The sequence below is a fragment of the Pyrus communis genome, chromosome 5 (genome assembly GCF_041283825.1).
Source record: "Pyrus communis isolate YQ-2024b chromosome 5, ASM4128382v1, whole genome shotgun sequence".
NCBI lineage: Eukaryota > Viridiplantae > Streptophyta > Magnoliopsida > Rosales > Rosaceae > Pyrus > Pyrus communis.
Window position 1 is genome coordinate 16,990,558 of NC_142569.1, and position 21,277 is coordinate 17,011,834.

The 21,277-nt window shown below is 36.1% G+C and overlaps 1 protein-coding gene across 1 annotated transcript; it reads right to left on the reverse strand.

Annotated features, from left to right (window-relative positions):
- Positions 1 to 1,022: 1,022 nt before the first annotated feature.
- LOC137724539 (nucleoporin (DUF3414)) lies at positions 1,023 to 20,754 on the reverse strand. Its single transcript, XM_068463300.2, has 33 exons — positions 20,646 to 20,754; positions 19,050 to 19,196; positions 18,767 to 18,940; positions 18,235 to 18,330; positions 17,920 to 17,989; positions 17,680 to 17,813; positions 16,738 to 16,878; positions 16,501 to 16,658; positions 15,402 to 15,570; positions 15,075 to 15,173; positions 14,761 to 14,838; positions 14,616 to 14,675; positions 14,345 to 14,502; positions 13,890 to 14,091; positions 13,211 to 13,330; positions 12,216 to 12,301; positions 12,015 to 12,119; positions 10,984 to 11,061; positions 10,510 to 10,598; positions 10,137 to 10,285; positions 8,552 to 8,695; positions 8,355 to 8,462; positions 7,850 to 7,960; positions 7,210 to 7,314; positions 6,990 to 7,100; positions 6,222 to 6,385; positions 5,644 to 6,094; positions 5,149 to 5,256; positions 4,893 to 4,951; positions 3,720 to 4,104; positions 1,795 to 3,357; positions 1,457 to 1,664; positions 1,023 to 1,343 (listed from the first exon to the last, which is right to left on the reverse strand). The coding sequence occupies exons 2-33, from the start codon at positions 19,155 to 19,157 to the stop codon at positions 1,243 to 1,245; spliced, it is 5,892 nt and encodes a 1,963-aa protein (XP_068319401.2). The 5' UTR covers positions 19,158 to 19,196; positions 20,646 to 20,754; the 3' UTR covers positions 1,023 to 1,242.
- Between the last annotated feature and the right edge of the window lie 523 nt (positions 20,755 to 21,277).

A 21,277-nucleotide genomic window follows, 5' to 3' on the forward strand; every position in this document is an offset into this window, starting at 1 on the left:
ATTTTGTTCTAGATAAGTTTTTGTTAAATCCCTTTTTTCTTTTTTTCTTTTTTTTTTTTCTAGATAAGTTTTTTATGCAAATCTGAATTGCATAACTATCCTTCCAACTTCCTCCAAACTTGTGTATTTTAGAAAAATAATTTTACACACTATTTTTTACTTTCTTTTAGCCATTATTTCACCTTGAATAACAAGCTCACCACTATTCTAACAACTTAAAACACCAACTTGCTTATTTAACCCTTAAAATCAAATTTCATTAAATCGTTGTAATTCAAAATTACGCAAGGAGAGGGGGAGAGAGAGAGAGGTGAGAGCAGAGACAGCGCGCCGGACGTCTTCCGCATTCGTGACAAAGCAGTTATTTATTTATAATTGAACAAAAGCGAGGTTCTGAAAGAAAGAAAGTCTACTGCTTTTTTAGAGTTGAAAAAGCACTTAAGGAAAACGTGAAGTAAAAGAAGAAAAGGTATTGAACACAAACATCTCGCCAGTCGGAAGGGACATCCTAATATTATACAAGAAGGTGAAGAAAAAAAAAATTCCCACGGACATAGGAAATGAGAATCCCCCGGGGGAACTTACTATTAATGCTAATCCATTAGTTCTAGCTCGAAGTTTGCCAATTCTTTCGAAATTAAATACAAAAAGAAAAAGATAATGAGAAGAAACAACGTCTTGGGGCTAACGTGGGATCCGCTCAAGGACCTACTTGGTTTAGTAGAATATCTTATGCGTTCCCCGACTGGAGAAGGTCATTTTTGGAGGATAAACTGTGGGTCGGAAGAACGGGTTTAAAAGAAATATAGAGAGAGAGAGAGAGAGAGAGAGAGAGAGAGAGAGAGAGAGAGAGAGAGAGAGAGAAGGGCAACGAAACCGCGACACTTCAAGAAAATACTTTTTCCAAAATTACATGCAATGCCACGGTAAAGATACATGTTAGGTCCCACTAGTACCAAAAACAATGATAGACACCCATCATACCATCAAACATGGAGGGACAGAAAATTCGCACGCGACAATGATAAATGGCCACGGATTTAACAAAATCTTGTCCATCAATCATACAAAACATCTTTCTCGAAAGGAATTCAATACATACAAAGACCGAAAGAAATCCCACAATTTTATAAGCAAAATGTGGAATATTTCTGAAGCCATTCATCTGATAGATACAAAGTTTTTACATTATCTTCCGAAGCCTTACAGTTTTCGGTTTTCGCCTATATGCACAAGATTATCTCACAGAAACTCATCGGCCTGTAACAGTCCTGGATAAATGACCGATACCATCTGTTTCAAGGACTTCACAGATGGTTTGAGGAAAGCGCGTCTCTCTGTCGCTACAAAACACATTACAAGAAAAAATGAGTACTCAATGAATGTGCAATAACTTGGTAAGAAACGACGAATTCAGTGCAAATAGAAGGCAGTATTCAGAGAAATGGAGTTTTACCTTTTATTAACAGTTTAACTTCCTTTGAAAAATCCTCCACACGCCCTAATACAGGTCTTATGCCATATATCTGTAGAACACAGAGTTCCAAGTGCAAGGCCATCTCCATTATTTGTAGCAGTAAGCAACAGATACTCTGGACTTCGATTTGAATCTCGTTTGATCTGTTAGCCTCACACAGCTCCCTAACAATTGTAATTGCTTGGTCCTACATCAGAGATAATAACACATCCACGTTAAAAAGGAACCTCAACTCGAAACTTACAAGTTATGGTAGACCAGATGTTTTTACATAATGAAACAAAAAGCTAGTCAAAGAACAAAAACTATCATCGTACCTGTAAGCCATGTAAGATCTCAGGCATTGGAAGCTCAGGAAAATGGTCAAGATCAACAAAGCCAACCTCTTCTGCCCTTCTAGCAGCACCCTCAGCTTGTAAGCTGAGGAACTTTAGAAGGAGAAAAGTTATTCTGTAGATCTGTAGGGCAATAGAGTCGGAGAAGTATGATTGAGAAATGTGATTGCCATTTACAGATGCTTGAGTTTTCATAATCAGCGCAGTAGATGTGGTAGGGATGGCGGAGAATTTTGGTTTTGACACACAACTGAGGGCTGAAAGAGCAAACCATCCGCTTTTACTGTTGATAAATGAGGGTTTCTTGCAGCCATCAAAATCCTCTTTAAGGACAGGAGGACATAAGAGAGGGGCACTAAGAGTCGAAGGTTCTCCAAGCCGTTGAGTTCCCCGACTGATAAAAGCTAAAAGATGGATACTTTTCTCTCTCAACTGGGAATCCAATTCTTTCATGCACTTAACCCAGGAATTCCGATGTTTTGCTAGCATACACATTAGCATGAGAGTGTGCTCAGTTTCTTTAAGATCAGAAAGAGAAGTTTGTCTCTGCTGAGCCCGAGGCCTGGTCTTGTCCTGATCATTAGATGGGAAATCCGGAGCACTAAGATAGTAAGAAATCATATAGGCTTTCTCTGAAAAGAAGTAAGGTATTACATTCTCCACAAGATCAGAACAAGAAGAACTGTCTCCTAACGACTGAACCATAGCTGTGATGACTGCCAAACCAAGTCCCCAAATTTGCTGAGGCTTTTCCAGTTTCTCAGATGATGAGTTGGAATTTCTGTTATCAATAGTTATGGAAGAAGACATACCATCCAAGTATTCAGTGAACAAGAATCTCAGAGACGAGAGAAAGCCATAATTAATAAGCATTTCTGCACCCTGCCTAACACGAGCAAGAGTCAAAAAGAACTTCATTATAATAGGCACAGATTCAAGAGAATCTTTATCTTGAAGCTTCAGAATCACGAGCTGAAGCTGGAGGTGATTATGTATAATTGGGAGCCAAGTGCTGGGAGTCAAGAAATTTCTAAGTATCAAGTCCATAGTAGTTAGGGAGAGGGTTCCATGCTCAGCAGTAGCAATACAATTACAGAGAACTGGTAGTAGACTAAGACTCACATTAGATATTTTAGCCACGTCTTCAACAGAAGCTACATCTCTTGCCCCAACCAAATGCGACTTATGACAACTGAACTCCACTGCCGAGAGAAGCAACATAAGTAAGAGCCTTACTGCAGTGTCAACCCCCATATCTGATGGCCCCGTAACTAATGCTCTGAAATCACTCAATGCTTTAAGGCCAGAACCTGATGTTTTTAGTACAAGAATGCAAACAGACAAAGGCAGGCTTTTATGTGCATACATCATAAAATAGAGAAGCAATTCTGCTTGAGCCGCAAGGAAGTGAAAGACGTCTTCAGAAGCACCAGGTACTGGAGTAAATGATTCTATTGTGTCGTGGAAGCTCTGGCATATGTGATCTATGCACGAAAAAACAAGTTGATCAGGGATTTGTCTCGCTGTACTCTTCGTCTCCAGCGACTGCAGTAGCAGGCACACATGAATTAGTTTCAAAAGAAATAATATATTCGTAAAAAAAAAAATCCATATGACCTTTGACACAAGGTATAGCATAGTGTTCATAGACTAAATTGTCACTAATGCTGTTCAACTTCCAAAATCTTTGAAATGAGGAATCAGATGTTTGAAATAGTTTATACACAAAAATTACAGGTTCTGTAAAATATTACACATTAACATTTGTTTTTAATTAGCTTTAAACCATTACATCTTTTACATCTGCATGATCGTTAAAATATCCAACCATAAATAGCAGTTACAGATCAAGTTTTTAACAATGAAAAAGCAAATGAAAGCAATTAGAAATTCTAGAGAGTACTTACATTATCCCCGTAAACAGTTAAGACACTTTTTAATGCTTTCAGTGCAGAAAGCTTCGAACTTGTTAGCAACACCATTGAGTTTGCAGCTTTCATATGATGCAACATTGTTTCTGCAGTTGCCTTTGACTCCTTCCATTTTGAATAATCCCAAAGATCTAACCCCAAATCAGCACGTACACGTTTAAGATCAAACAAGTATGTCTCTCTTCCGGTTACAAAAAGATCACCATCATCCTTGTGTTGGTAAGTCTGAAAAACATTTGATTCAATCAGGAACCGAGAGAGTTCTTTGAATGGTCCAGCACTGATTTCACGGCCTTCAAGCTCTCCTTGCAGATGATAGTAGAGATCACTAAGTATCAAATAGTTTGGCTCCTTCCCTGCACTGAAAAAAGATAATATATTATTCATACATAGGCACATACTTATCATGCAATATTCATTGCTTCCATTTCCTCACGTGGTACTCTCAGCATTCTTATGAGATATAACACATCTTATTAAAAAAGTAATATGTGAAACAAATAAACAAAAATCAAATATGGTCTTCAAAGCCTATGCAAATTGAACCACCCAAACTTGTGATTGCATGTCACCACTAAGACGGTTTGTCAAATACTAGAACACAGTATCAACTTTAAGATCACGGGGGGATGTTCATCATATACGGTCATTATAACAAAAAGAAACACTGTTACATGCACATGCATAAAGTTGACAGCACATGCACACAAACGGATCCAAATATAACTATTGAACGCGAAAAATGGGCTGATGATATGTAGTCAATCGACATACTAAAAATATGAACACAGGCAAGAGAATAAAAATATTTTGTAATGTTTTGAAAAAAATATAAAGTAAAAATATCATACCGTACATCTTGACAAAAGCATTGAATAACTCTTCCAAGGTTCAGTAACTAAATGCTTTACTTATACTTTGTTAACTTCAGGGACTCAAAATTAAAGTTTCACACATCATTCATATCACAGGAAGGACTGTTTTCTCAATATAAGAAAACATTTACCGGTAGGGACAGTTATAAATATCCAGAATCCTCAGGTGACGTACCGTATAGAGGCAGTTTGTTGACATATAAATGCCTTGTTCAAAAGTGGCAGTGCTAAGTATAGAAATTCCAACAGAAATTAACAATAGCAAACATATCACCTGTAACCATGCTGTGAGTATTGAGCTAACAATTCAGAAAAGGCAGGATGACTTCTCAGCTGCCAATGAAGAAGGGTAAAAGAAAGGTAACAGCAATCAGATACAATGCAAATTTTACAATCTCAATTTAACAAAACGGAAAGTATTAAATATGAGAATCTATAAATTAGAAACTAAACTGAACCTTTAATGGTTTTCTCAACATACAATTATCTTGGATTACAAATTAAGTAACACAATCAAGAAGGGATCGAACCTTATTTGACAGGATTCTAGACTTCTCAAGTAATGACACAGACAAACTTCCTGCATCACCAATTGATAAGTTTACCATCACACGAGCAGTTATTACACTCGCAGCAACCTGTTAAGTTACAGAGGTATGAATACTGCATTCTAAAAATTAAGAATCTAAAAGAAAAAGTCTGACATCCTATCAAGGAACAACTTCGTTAATAAGTTAGTACTAATGTATGTCATACAGCAGATTGAACAGAGCAATGAATAGGCGAGAAACTTTTTATACAAAAAAGGACTTTCCTAGAACAGTGAACGTAAGCGGAACACTAAATGCTTCAACTTATAAAACATAATGCAACCAACAAAAACGCACAGAATGAATGAAGATGAAATGATAAGTGATAAATAGCCAACCAAAGTGAAGAAAAACCCAGGACCAAAACCACAGACAAAATTCACAAGTTAAAAAATTAGCAGACTCGTAGAGAAAATAATTCTGACTAGAACTTACCTTCGCCCGCAAATACAACTCAGGATCATACGCACAATAGGTAAGTGACTTAGTCAGATTGCCCAAAACAGAGCTCCCACACCAGGCTGATAAAATATCTTCAAGATCTGCAGCTTTTGATTTTTCTGATCTTACTGTATTTTGTTGTGATTCAGGCAGCTGTTTTACAAATGACTCCGCATGTAACAGCTTTTTGTGCAGGAACATATCATGCGCTATTATTTCCAATATGGCAGATTGGCACTGGTATCTGACCGACAAATCTTCAACTTCTGTCTCAGCATTTTCAGGTGGAGGAGCTTGCATACTAGAAATTATCGAAATAGGACAGGACAATTTTTTCCAGAAATTTTCAGAGCTTTTCAGGCATTCCAAAATATTAGTGTACTGACCAGCACCTTGCCACAGCGCCCTTAGAAAATTAAGAACATTCAGCAGTATTCGGGGATTGCTGCAGATTTAGAAGAAAAAAAACAAAAAATGTAAAAAAGCAGAATTTTCAGGACTGCAAGGTAAATGATGAAGGGGAAAGTAACTGACTAAGAAACAAAATCAAGAATTCATTCAGGACAAAGCACCTGTTGATAAGATTATTAGATCTTTCAATGTGATGCAAAACTGCATGAACAGCGCTTGCCTTTTCAGACTCAAAATCATTTATTGGCAGCTTCACACCGCCACCATTACTCAGTTGGACATCCTTATTCGCTTTGGTTGGTAATACAGCAACAAGAAAAGCAGGCTGTATGAATAAACAATTAAATAAGAAAAAGCTAAACCATGTGGCGGATTCCAGGGAAAGGTTTCACTATAACTACATAAGTTTGCTTTGGTGAGGAAATGCATTAAAATTGCCACCATATGCACACAAATACAATGCAATCCAATTAACTAGTTATTTTTTGGAAAAAAAAAAAAAAAAAAAATTTAACTAGTTCTTTGGTTGGGTCAAATCAATCTAAAACACTTTTTTCTCTTTTTTTTGCAACATAAATTTTTCTTACTAATCAAGGGATAAAATTGGAAGTTGACAAGGCAACATTCACTTCAAAGAAACAGAGTTAAGTAAATTAGGGCAATCGATTGCTAAAACACAATGCTTGCCAATCTAACTAAATATTTGTGAACGATAAGCTCTTATGTAAACACAGAATTTAAAAGTACTTTTTTCCAAGAAATTGAAAAAATAAAATAAAATTTTGAAGCATTAACCAAACAATTGTGAAGATACCTTAAATTAAGTGGAAAGAACTGGACCATTAGCATTCTTTCTTTTCTTTCATAAGTCTATGAGTGATACTCCAACAATTAAAAAAATACAGAACTTAACACCTACTGTAACAAACCTGATAACACGCAGCAGAAGTGAGGAGATTGACTGCAGCAACAAAGAGATCTTCATTCAATTCCGACTGCTCAAGTAGTATGTAACTAATAGAATGCCTCAGCTCTCCAATCTACGACGGTTCAGTAGTGCCACAAACAGATTTAGAAGCAGTTGATTCACTCAAGTGAATTTACAAGAAATTAACATGGAACTAAAAGATAAACATAAACCAACATTACCTGTTTGTCATCCAGACCGAAGCTGCTACCAAACAAATATGGTTGCATAAAATCGGCCATCATCATGAACAGTGATAAAATCCTAGCAGCACCAACTTGTATTCCCTGCGTTGGGAACTCGAGAATCTTAATAAAGATGCTAAACAATTATAAGAATATTATCCCACCAACCATCAAGCAATTCAGTTAAGGCCAACAAAGAGTCAAAGACACATTCCCCCATATTTATAGTCTGCCCAACCTTTTCATAATTAAATGCAAATAAGATGTGCATAATGCTATATTCTATCCAGTAGTGCATGCCAGTTTGAAGGTAAAAAAGATCAGCATTACGCACCTATCATGCCCAACGGTCTGAGTAACAAACCACTGAATGCAATTATAAGTTTCCTATGAATCCATGTGTTGTACGAAGTATATAAAACAGAAACAAATTGACATGCAACTCCCACAAAACAATAATTAGATAGATAATGGACACAAGTAAATGAGGAACCATTCCAGCAGAACTAACAATAAAGAAATCAACATTGTAATTTGATAATATATATGTAAATACACAGTTACCGAAATGGGAGAACTGTAGTATTTAGAAACATATCAAGAATGTAATCAACAATTGAGCATGGAGAGGCCATACAGGATTGCGAAAGTAAGATATCAAGGACACAAGCGCTGCAACAACAGGAAATGGTTTGGTTGCTGATGAGAAAACTGCTTGATGAAAAAATGGAGGACTGGAAGATATATCCTGAAAATAAACCCAACTGAACATCAACTACAGTACAGAATAAAAATACGTGTAAAACCAACCATCATATTACAAATAAAGAACGATAGCTATCACAGATTCACAGATACATATAGTTGGCAACTACACAGAACACTCTAGAATAGGGTAAAGAACAGACAAGATTTTGTTATACAGTTGACTGCTCTTTTTCCTTTTTAAAGCAAGCTAGAGGGGATTTATATTTTAAACTTGTAATGTACATCAAGAAAACTCACTTTTGAACAGAAACAAAACACCACCTCTGTACATCATCTAAGTAATACCAAAAAATTGTAACATGTGCAACTTTAAAAGTCTTTCAAACATAGCATACAATCCAAAATGCATATTCAACAAGCTTATGTCCAAATACCTTAGAAAATTTAGAAAGCATGATGAAAAGAATATCTAAAACAGCACATATAGCCATCTGTAAGCCTTCAATCTCTGTTAGATCAACAAGCCGGCTGAAATAAAGTCTCTGCAGAAAAATGCTCCCAAATTAGTGATTAGAACAAACGACAGCAGGTCATCACCAAATAAGATTAAAAGATACATAGCATAGCCCACCTCCAGCGCTTGGGTGGTTGTACAAACAATCCGAAAGAGAGTACTATGGATGGAAGAATCAGACAGTAACCTATCCAGGATGGCTTCATCCAACTTTCCAGAGCATGATATTGATGTAATACATTTTTTCATCACTTCAAGCACCTGAAACAGTAAAATGATGTTGGAATTGACCTTCCCACCATAATTGACATTTACAACACCAAGTTTCCATTTCATAAACTCCAACAACTGAGTAAACAGTTAACTAGCATTGAGAAGCCACATTCAGGTGCAGAAAACAATGTTCTGTACCATGTAAGCATGCATGCATTGATGCACACTGCAATTCCCTAACAGGTACACATTGATGCAGACAAAGTTTCTGATATGAATTCATTTACAAGCTTGGTTACTGGGCTCACGTGTATCGGCTTGAAAATATGCTTACAACTTGATTCCTTTATGCTTTTCTTTTCTTTGATAACAAACAGTATAAACACTATTAAAATGAAGTAAAAACAGTACAAAATTGAACAAGTAAATCCACTAAAGATACTTTAGTTCTATATCAGCTTGTTATCTACTCAACAGTTCTGGAAGATCATTCAAATTAAGGAACAAAAGGAGATAAGATCATTCAAAATTTTCCAAAAATTGAACTTCCGACTCATTGGAAGTTTGGAATATAGGAAAGTGGAGATTGACAATTGGCACAACATGGACAAATTATATATATACTAAAAGAGTAATATTCAAATTAATTCCTATTGTGTCCTTTTAGACTCAGATCACTGTTACTTCTACAGTGGATTTCCTCTTCCCCCATTCCCATAAGTAACCAAAGATCATGAAGAAAAGAACTAACTCCCATTGGAATGTCATTCCAAGGACCTTAATTCGAAACTCTAGCCACCACAATAAAGTCTCACTTAGTGGCATTAATGCCAAATCGAACACAAATGGAAAAAAGCCAAAGCGTTATCTTCCCAATGGAAATCTTTACAGCAACCTCCTAAAAAGCCCTCTTCCCTATTTAACAGCACTCTCATTCATATTTTAGAAAGGTATCTGAAAGACTCATGAATCATATGCCTCGTACTCTTTAACTGGTTAAGTTACATCAATTAAAAGAACAAATGCAGAAGGCATAAGAAAGACAAATGGCTTCGCACTCACAGCATAACAAGCTACAACAAATAGGAAAACAACTGCATGCAGAATAAACGGATTTGACCTCGTATGAACGGAAAAAAAAACTTGATTTGCCAAATTTCTTGTCATTTCTATAAATCTAAAGGTGTTTAATAACAATAAAATTACTCTCTTGTATGTGCCTGTATGGAACCATCAATTTTCTCGGTGTTTGACGGTTTAAGGCTGATATACGACACAATCCAATTACTAAGACCAGATCAGAATTTATGTTAGTTATACATAAACCAAAAGGCTGAAATCCAACAGTTTACATCCAAGTGTGTTCCATACTCATATAAATAAACATTGGGAACCAACTTGCCACAATACCAGCACAAGGGAAACCAATTTATGTTAGTTATACACAAATCAGAAGGCTGAACCCCATCAGTTTTCATCAAGGCTGTACCTTCAATGTTACTCTCCAACGATCATGCTTCACCTTGTATTTCCAGTATTCATGGTTAACAAGAACATACTGAACAGAGAAAACAATTAAATCCTGGACAGCATCATTTTTTAATCCTGTCTCCATGAGACCTAGAGTAAAGTCCAGCACTGCAACATTTTAAAATCATCCGTGTCAAAGCAGAAAGCTAAGTATACAAAATAAAACCAAAAAAAAAAGAAAAAAAAATCCAGTACTTCCTATTTTATTGTATGTATCAACATATTTTAGTATAAAACAAATCAAGATAGAACTAGATGTTATACCAGCAAAAGCACATCAATGCAAGACTTAGCAAAACAGAAGATGGCAAAATGAATGATTTAACATATACCTGATATAGTCAATGAGCAGTAACTATCATTCTGCTCACAGTCAATTAATAGCATCTTTGCCAGTTTTCCAGAAAGAAACCATGAACCACTAGAAACAAAAAACAAAAAAACAAAGTGATAGAAAAGGTTAGAACGAAAAAAGAAAGTGCAAAGCTGAAGAAGTGCCATAAAGAGAAACAAATCTTCTACAACACAACTGGAAACAAGTAGAGTGTTCCCAGTAAAAAAAAAGTATCAAATGAACAATTATACAGGAAAACAAATTGGCCAGCAATATACAGTGGTGAAAAATGTCTTATGAAGAATGCCAGACAAAACACTGAAAAATAAATAGAGATAAGAAAATTAAATAAAGCTCCACTTTAGATAATTGTATACCTCAATTAACTTAACGTAAGAATGTGTAACACACATTTTTATGTATGCATGATAACAGCAGAACAAAGAAAGCTGATATTTTCTCAGAGATTCACCTTGATGGATCATTGCGGCCATTGCTGAAATCAAATATATTTGCCTTTAAAGCCAGCTCAGACACACGAGAAGGCGAACTGTCACAATAAATGCATCTTAGAAAAACAGGTTGTGCTCATGGCCTAGGCCAACAACAATTCAAGCAATAATTATAGGCTCAATAACACTCAGAAGTTCAGGATATATTATTTACTCACACAAAGAATAGAAGTGTTCAAAATATTGCATATAAGATTGCACTATAAATTTAAAGAATTCTGTCATGTCCAACTAGGACTGCTAGCAGTGTAGGGAAGTCATCGACGCCAGCTTAATTTTCTTATGAGGAAAGAGAACCTTGTTACTATCAAAGCAAAATTACAAACACAGTGAGCAAGTATCCACCAAAACAAAACAAACCTACAACAATGAGCCGTATCAAACATCAGAATCATAACATCAAACTCTCATGCATACGTACCTAACAACACATTTCCAGTTGAAGACATATTTGAGTAACAGTTTCTAGTCAATTGCATGCGAGAAGGCTAAAAATTTATATAGAAATTAACTTAAATATTAAATATTTAGCATTTTTGCATGCAAAGGACCAGCAACTTGTTAAGTGTATCTATAACTGCACCATATCAATAAATATTAATCTTTTGTTTCAGAAGACAATGCTTTCATGTGTGTCATCTGCATTTCCTCCTGGTACAGAGGATATCAAAGGGGGAGGAGGAGGTTTGAATTGGAATTTGGGTGTGGGGTTAACGGCTCTCTACCACTGGAGCTACAAGCTCCCATCATATCTATGGTTCTTCCAGTTTCACTTATTGCTATGGTTGTACTAAATGAAGGCTTTAGATAATAGCACTAAGACTTTATGAAAACTTTCAAAAGACACTATTTCTGTCAATTTTAGTATAGCACAAAACCACAGCATTAGATGGGAAAGGAGTCTTCCACATAGTAAGGATATCAAAATACCCTGAATTAGAAAGACACACAGATACAGAACAACTCAAAAGAGAATAGGGGATAAAGTTACCATCTTAACATCTTTGCCAAAATATTTATACCCACAGACATCAGAGCAGCACCGCCCGAAGTAGGAGATAGTTTTCTGACCAAAGTGCAAATGATCTCAACCAACCTGGATGGTAGAACATGAAAGTGCCAATTACCAGAAATGCTAATATAGGCAAGAAAGAGGAACACACAAGCACAAACAAAAAGGTTGCTTAATTACCGCATATTACTTTCTATCTGTCCACCCATGTCAGTTGATTGGAAATGCGATGAGCTCCCAATGTCCATCAAAGCAAAACATACCGCCTAAATAAAACACCAGTACGAAAAGCTTGGTAAAAAAGAGATGGTTACAGAAATGGAAAGAAATTAAGAGAGGAGGAAAGAGGTGAAGGAAACAAGGCAAGGTTAAGCTCAATTGCAGCTAAACTATTCTCTGTCCACTCTAAACAGCACAAGAATTCAGAAGTTGGTGGTGGAGGCTGATAAAATGTCATCATATTAATGGCAACCCATGGGGAAAACTATTTCAATGTTCTGATTGCATCCATGTTTATTTAATACAGCTTAATCGAGATTCAAGGCCTTAGCCTTGACACGTTAAGGCATAATCCTTTCAGAACTCGAACTATAATAACAAAAATATAAAAAATTACCAACTTCCATTCAACCATTAAACATATAATTTAACCAGACCATCAAACTTGAATACAGATCCAAACAATATAATCAAAAAAGCAATTCCAGTAAGGGAAAATCTACCCTTCACACATTCTAGTCCTCCTCATCGTCACTACAAAGATCACCATGCAAACTACCATCAAGTTATTGGAGTTAAAGGGCGTTTCTCAAGCTTTTACTGTTAGCACCTTAAACTATGTCTTTTGGGGCATGTTTTATTATGTTTGGAAAGTGTCATTTTATCCCAAAAAGCGTAAGCCTTGACGAAAAGTGTATGCCTCAGCCAATTAGCATATGCTAAATGGGATAAATGCTAAAAAAAGGAACCCTATAAAAAACTGAATGCCTCGCTATGAGGCGATCCTCAAGGTGTGCCGGGCTCAAACTTTTTAAAACATACAATAGAGCATGAAAATCACCAAATTTCATAGGGAAAAACCAAATGTTAACAACAAATTGTAATATAAACTAATTGATGTAACCAATAGGCTTCGAATCCATAAAGACTCCAGCAATGAATGATGAAAACCATACTGTGTTAAAGGTAACCATCCGCCTAAATAGGTCAAGGATAAGAAGAGCCTCGTCATTTCTGTCAAAATACAGCTCCTGGGACAGGCGCATGAGCAATACTAGCACCCCAGATTGTTTATACTGTACAAAAGAAGGCATAAATTAGCACGAAACAGCAACCAAATAAAATTTAATTGAAAATACAGTTGGATATCTTATATTACTTTCCTGGATATACTGTTTTACAACCCACTTAGTAAGAATGGACATGTCACCCATTATCTCAGAAAAAACCATGGCTAGTAGAAACTAAAGTAAGACAAAATCAAAAAAGATAAAGGAAGATAATTTAGGAAATAAAATTTTGATGTCGCACGTGTAGTGTGTATAATTGAGACATAAAAAATTAAAACAATTTAACCCTTTGAGGATAGTAATAATTTTTCACATGATAACTCCTGAAAATGACTATTCAATTTTCAAACTACACTATAAAAAGCATTTTGCAAAACATTGAAGAGGAAGGAGAAAAACAACACACACAGATAAATGCACTAACATTGGAAAAGTCTCTTTAAAGTATAACCTAATACCCGTGCACTTATAAGCAGTTGAAAGTCTAGTGATATTTGTCTAGACTATACAAGAGTCACCAATACAAAGTAATTACCAATATTAGTTAAAGTAATTGGCCATTTACCTCCCATCGTACAAGAGCGGCATTTCCACTAACTAATCTTAAAACATGTCCACAAGTTTTACTGGGAATAACCAGACCTTCAAATCCAGGAACATGCAGCGGGAGGTGCGTCTCAACAATTTGAGACATGTCCTCCCCAACGGAGCCATTATTAATCTCAACAAGGGATGAAATACCCACAGACTTATCCAAAAAGTTATACCTGTTGACAGGATGATTACACAACAATGAGGGAACAAGATAATAATTAATTCTTTAGATAATCGATTATAATTAATCGATACAAAAATTCTTCTTATTATCAAGTTCAACTAATAAAGTAAAAACTTCCTGACTGAGGATTTCGATAACCAAATTAAAGTTTAACCCTACACCCATATAGTGATTAGGTCTATAACTCATTTTGTTTATCAAAAACTAGAATTTGGACAACCATGCCAAATAAGTCTACTTACACACATTCTGCAGGCCAAGTTCCTTCACAAAGTGATGATAAAAAGCGAACTAGTTCCACTGTCCTGAAAGGAAATTCACCCTCTAAGTTGCAAAGAAGACACCGGATAGGGCCATCAATAAAACTCTCACGATCCCAAAACTGGATACAAAGTGACTCCTGCAAAATTCAGAAGAATTTCAAATACACTATTCAAACAATAATCGCAATTTGAACTTTATAATAATTATTTTATTGAATCACAGATGCTGGAAGATAATCTGTGTCCAAACCTCTCCCTGATAAATTTTGCAAAGAATATCCAGTATTAACTTCAGAGACTTATCTTCCAGCTGCACAAAACAAGGACAGAAGAAATTAGGAATACATCCAACAAAATGCCAACAAGGTTTTAGCAGAGGTCCATTATGCATTTACCTGAAGATTGATCTCATAAGATGCAATAAATGCAGATATAAAAGTTCTCAACACACTGTGATACCCATCAGCAGGCCCCTAAGGAGAAAGAGACACAAAAATTATCACTCTTTAGGAAATGAACAGACTTTGTGAGGGAAGAGACCAAAAAAAAATACTTAAAATGGAAAAGTCAAAACATAAATCAAAACTCGTTGACACCTCGAGACGGATCCCAAGCGGCGAAAAAACCAAGCAGAAAACTTCAACATATGGGGCACCACTAGAAACTGATCACTCTAAACACATACACTTGCAAATTGAGAATAACTTACATCTGATTCTTTCAGTACATCACTTTGAAGGATTTCAACACAATAAGTCAAAGATGCAGCCTCGAACGCTTGACGAACATAACCAACATGATCAATTTCCTGGAAAATAAAAGAAAAACTAAGCACAGTAATTATGGGAATTGTTATTAGCACTCCAAAATTTTCATTTTGCACTCCAAGCTTTCTATATTTAGAAAGAAAAATACACTTGTGAGGAAAGCAAAATGCAATTTTTGGAGTGTTACCGTGCTAATAACAGTTCACTTAATTATTTCTATTATTCATACAGCCTGGAATCGGAGACAACATATGCGCAGAACCACATACCATTAGTACATTGCTCTCTTCACTACCTGGAAGTGATGAAATCAGACAAAGAAAAACAGCCCATGCTAGAATTAATGGACCTGCTTCTTTTGTTTCAAAAGCATTGAATGTTGAAATTATCGCTTCCATCTCTTGGACATCAGCCAAAGTAAAAACAAATGTGCCCTGCCTGAGGAATAACACAAGTGGTCTAACATTTAGAAAAAGAAAATAAGAAAGGATATAGTTAAGGATGTATAAAGTGGCAATTTAACAATGGACACAAAGAATAGAGTGAACAATAGCATATAAGCCCTAGGGAATCAACCACTGTTTGGAATGATACTGATGAAGCTTAACAGTTTTCATTTAAATAAATAAAAAGAAAGTTACCCCGCACTAATAAGCATAATGTATATCTAAAGTTGCCTTCATGGCACGTTAAAATTACAATTCAGCTGATCCTATGGTCCTATGATTGCAAACCTAAAAATATAGATTGTCCTGAATTCCCAGTCACATTCGCATCACAGGCTTGGCTAACAGCATGCTTATAGATCAGATAGTAGTTAAGCTTCACTCAAATCGTGAATCAGTGTTTGGATATGGAAACGTTCAACCTAGACAGCCCATATTATTTTAAAGATTTCTAGACTTGCTTGTAATGAGTCAGTGGTTCTTATTTATATATAAGTATCAATCATATTGCATTCACATGAAAAAATAAATAATAAAAGAGCATATCATCTGTGCTTGGGGTTTCATAGTTAGTAGAATTTTTGACCCAATAGAAACCAATACTTAAGTCCGCCTTTGTTATTTTAACTCGGTCGTGTCTAAAATACAACACCATGTCTTAATGATGAGGCAAACTAAATGCACGCAGCATCTGCCTCGCAAGTGGATTCCACCTCAGGACATTTCATCCCTTGGTCTCTGCCAAAGGAATCTTCATTGAGTACATAAGCGAAAAAAATGTTGCACTGTAATGTGCAAGAAAGGTGATCTCCACAATCTAGATATTTAAATGCACAAACCAACAACTTGACCAAAGATATTTAGTGTTGCTAGATCATGACTTGCAGAATGAATACAAGATGCATCCTAACTAGCTAAGAACCTGAAAGGGATTGCATCGTGAACCATCTGGAGAAGACTTTCCAGGTCCAGGGTTTCTATAAGGATAAGAAGCAGCTGGACTTTGGTTTGATAAGAAGAACGTAGCGCTTCAGTTGATACTGCCAGATTTTCAAAGTTATAGGACCCAGATAAAGTTCCCTGCAGGACAAAGGTTTTGACTTGGACTGGATAAGAGAGTACTTTGTAAATGAATTATGTGACAAAGATAACAAAATACCTTATAGAGCAAACACAAAGTTTTCCACCTTTCACCATTACAAGTACAAAATGACTCATAATAAGCAAGGAAAAGAATGTCCAAAACCAAATTGTCTTCAATTAGTGTCTCCTCGGCCCACAAAGTGAAAAGGTCAAGATCCTAACAAAGCAACCAGACAAGATAAAATCAGGCTTTGTAACAAATACATAATTATTCAATTCCAATAAAAATATGCATGCACACATGTACCCATGCGTCGAGACACATATTTGTAAATGGGCATCAACGTAGAATTTCAAATATAAATAAGGAAACATAAGACAATAAGATTGGTCAAGTCAGCAGAATAAACTATGATAGGATCGTCCAACTTGCTGAAGCTAAAACTTGTTCCACCTCTCCTGTCCTAGAGCCTCATATGAATGTAAAACAAGGACAGCTAATAAGATATTCCACACCCGAATACATGATTCGTAGGCTACTGCACAACGCATGACAGCAGGGACTTCTTGTTAATATCTGGCTTAAAACTTCCCCCAGCTGTTGTTATAGCAATGGCTCCCACAGTCCCACTAGGTCACCATAACCTTAGTTTCACGTAACATAACCTCCTTCAACACACTATCTCAAATAACAATATGAAATCCTAGTAAATGATAAATACCAAAGAGCTATCTCGTCCATTCTGTCAGCTTCCTATCGCCCACTACTGACATTGTAGCCAAAGCTGGTCAATCATGCAATAAGATGTTATTTGGACATCAATGAACTTCGTGATTTGGCATTGCACATCCCATAAGAATGAAAACAGTAAAAGGGTGCCCGAAGAGGGAAAAACAATAATTGCTCCACTAGGGAGTAGGGATTTATAAATTTAAAGGGGTAAGATCATATCTGCCATCTAGTTTAGAAGACTCAAAATTGAACAGAGTACGTTCTTGAATTGGGATTTAAGCATACCATTTGTTCCGGGTGACTGGAGGAGAAAAGAAGTTGCAGCACATTTATCAGCTTCGCCTCCAATCCATCAGTAATCAACTTTAGTGCTTCCTTCTTAATAGCATTACCATCTCCAGAGACGCTTTCCAAAGACACTGCATTAATGATCAATTCTCAACCGCTGTTGAAGTACAGCTCTAAAAATGTATCCTGATGCCATAGATAGTTTAAATGGAGGGGTGGGACTGATGATTGACTTACAAGCATGTGTGAGAATACTCCTGGTGCACTTCAGCAGGCACTGCCGTTCAACATAATAGTGAATAATCACCTGTGTGGGGGAAGAAAAGGGGGAAAACAAAGACAAATTAAGTGAGACAGACCACTAGCAATAAATGTCCCTCTTCTCTTTCTTTCCCTGTTTGTGGTTAAAAAAATGTCCGATTCATGTAAGCAGGAAAAATTTTTGTTCACACTGAGCTCATCCAACCCGTACCCAAGTACTTAGAACATAGGAACCATTATAGCATCCAACATTCATATCAGTCGCAGTCAGACAATAAGTGAGATACTAACCGCATAGAAATACTCGTGCAGTATAGAGTCAAGAGCTACATCTTTGTTCTCGAGAGACCTTTCAACAAGAATGTACGATTGCACCTCATCTAGACACTTTAGACAAATAACAAAATCAGTTTCGTAGCAGATGGAGAATCAATGACCATCATTATGTTCTACAGAATGCCAAATCTATCTGTTTCCAACAACATTAGAACATGCTATTAAATCAACTGAGCAGCACCCAATTCTTGAAAATTTGCATGTCGATCATTCCAATCTCAGAAAAAGTCCCATTACAACCGATTTCATTAATCCTAAAACTGCTTGATTAGTTTTACAAGAAGGTAATTGTCATTGATAATCCAAAACGAAATCAAAGTTCTCGCAGAGCCCGAAATCAGAAAAACAAAAACTTTTACACTAGGCCGAAGTTCGAATTTGGAATGTTTGGTTGATTTGAAAAATTAAAAATGTATGTATATATAAACACCAGATGTACACACATTTTAGAAGCAAAAGTGGCGTAAAAGCAGCAGTACAAACTCACCAAATAGGAGCTGACTTTCAAAGCCTTATCTTTCAACTCAGGCTTTATATTCAACTGGTGAGACCCAATTTTCACTTGCTGTGAATTCAAAGCCTCCCTCGAATTCTCATTGGGCGGCTTGAAGCGAGACACTGTGTCCACGAACCAAGCGTGATTGTCCGTTAATTTCTTTACCTAAGCAAAATACCAACCAAGTTCAACACTTTTCACACATACATATATATATATAGAGAGAGAGAAAGAGAGAGAGAGAGAGAGAGAGAGAGAGAGATGGGGGGTTTACCAGAATGGGAGGGAGGTCGGAGGAGAGAGAAGCATTTTCGAGCTCGGTGAGTAAGAGAGAGAAAGAGTCCCACCAGAGGGAGGCGTCGATGGACTTAGCGCTCGCCATTGATGGAGCTTCGAAGTTCAGAGAGGTGAACTTAGAACCCTAAAAGAGTGTTTCTCAGTTTCAGAATCATAAACCCAGAAAATTTTATGATATTTTATTCTTTTTCGCGCTTCAGAGTTCGGAACAATTGAGAAAACCTGAATCTGGGAAAATTGGGCTCCAAAATTTTTAGTTTAGTTGGGTCAGAAACGATGAAAATGGGATTTCGGATTGGGCTCAGGTTTGGGCTTCGTGCGGGTATCTGCTGGATTTCCTAATGTGGGCTCTAGGGGGTCCCATGTTATTGTTTATTTTTTTCGAACTTAAACCTCTCACTCACTTACCCTAAACTTGAAATCATCAGAGTTGCAAAGGGTTTGTAGCTTTTTTTTTTTTTTTTTTACCTTTTGGGTGAAAGAAGAGAAGGATTAGGCGAGAATCTCTTCACAAATATTCACTTGTGAAGCACTTACTCTTTCCCCAAACAAAAACCCAAAAACCCACCTCCCCCCCCCCCCACCCATACCAAATTTTATTAAGCTACAAGCAGGGGCACTCGGCCAAAACTCACAAACAAATAATCAACGGAAACGGTAAGTAGGTAATAACTTAGGGGTCATTTGATAACTATTTCGTTTTCATTTTTTTTTTTATCTAGAGAACAACTTACAGTAAGTAGAAACAGCTAGTACATAACTAAATGCTAATGAAAATTATTCATAGGTCATTTGATAACCATTTTGTTTGGTAAGTAGGAAACAAACGGATGTAGACGATTTAATCTCCTAAAAGTAGTTACCAAACTATATTTCAATTTTCAGTTTTTAAAAAAATGAAAACTAAATGGTTGTCAAACTGAAAACAAATGGGTGTAGACGATTTGATCTCCTACTAGCAAGTGTACCCGCACATTGCCGTGGGATTTTAAACTTTGTTCAAAGCTTGAAAATATGTGGCAAAGAGTACTATTTACAGGTTACATTATATGTAACATCCATGTAAAGACTTGAAACTTTTGGAGATGTTGGTACGCGATAATTAGGAAGTGTTATTTACATCCATATATTACATAACAAAAATTTGGGATATTAATGCGCCCCAGGTAGTGTTTTTCAAAAGCTATGGTCCTACTCATACTTGTAAATTGCCCTTTCATGTCCAAACTGTAGAAAGTTCAAAAACTAAAGAATTGTTACTTTATAGACACCCAAATGCGTAACTCCGATAATATTGTCTCCTTCATTCTCCACAACAACGTCAAACAGAAAATCAAAAAAATAAATAAATAAATAAATAAAACTCAAAACATAATTCAAGCACTTATTCAATCACATATGATACCAGATTTTATGCCACCAAAGTATTTGATAATATACCTCATCCCATACCAATAGAATCATGAAGGGAAAATTAGAATATCGGAATGTATAGCCACACTAAGCAGTTAACTGTGCACTTAAAGCATACTAATTCAAGAAGAACATGGCATCACAACAGGAGAATCACTACCTCAAGCTGTTCTTGTAGACAATCTGCAATGGTTTTCTTTTCTTCCAAAAGCCTATTTGAGAGTTTCCGCAGATTGCTTACTAATCACTTAATTTATCGTCTGTCGCCCTGAGGACACATTAACTATAAACAATTAAAGAAATAAAGCTACTTCAACAAAGCATGTCTCATGGGGATTTGTTTCTTCTGGAAAGGTGGGAGGAGCAGTCCAGATGGTTCCATATACAATATATTGTAGGTATAATAAGGTCCAATTGCTATATTAAATCATATGAAAAATCAATAAATAATTCATGTAATTATATATCAAAGTAATGCATGCACATGAGTAACTAATGTTAAATGAACATGACATAATAGATTAGAAAAACCTAAAAATACAGTCGAGGCAAGTGTTAAACATTTTGTCCTTAAAACAAGTGTACGCCCCACTACGGTGCTCATGGTTGATCGGCGCATGTCTCCCAAGATACAACAACCACATTCTTGTAATAGTAGCACTCCAAATCACAAGGCTCTATGAACCACGATTGTGTTGAATACTCTCTTATATGGACTCAACGAGACTCTAATATTTAGTGCACTATATGTATGATTATGTAAAACAATGAAAAGTTATCTTATGTTTATAG

Bases quoted from the DNA above. Each gene is read 5' to 3' on its own strand.
- LOC137724539 (XM_068463300.2), bottom strand. From the start codon at position 19,157: ATGGCGAGCGCTAAGTCCATCGACGCCTCCCTCTGGTGGGACTCTTTC. The intron at 18,941-19,049 runs GTAAACCCCCCA...TATTTTGCTTAG, and splicing joins CCGACCTCCCTCCCATTCTG to GTAAAGAAATTAACGGACAA. The intron at 10,599-10,983 runs GTGAATCTCTGA...TTTTGTTTCTAG, and splicing joins GGCCGCAATGATCCATCAAG to TGGTTCATGGTTTCTTTCTG.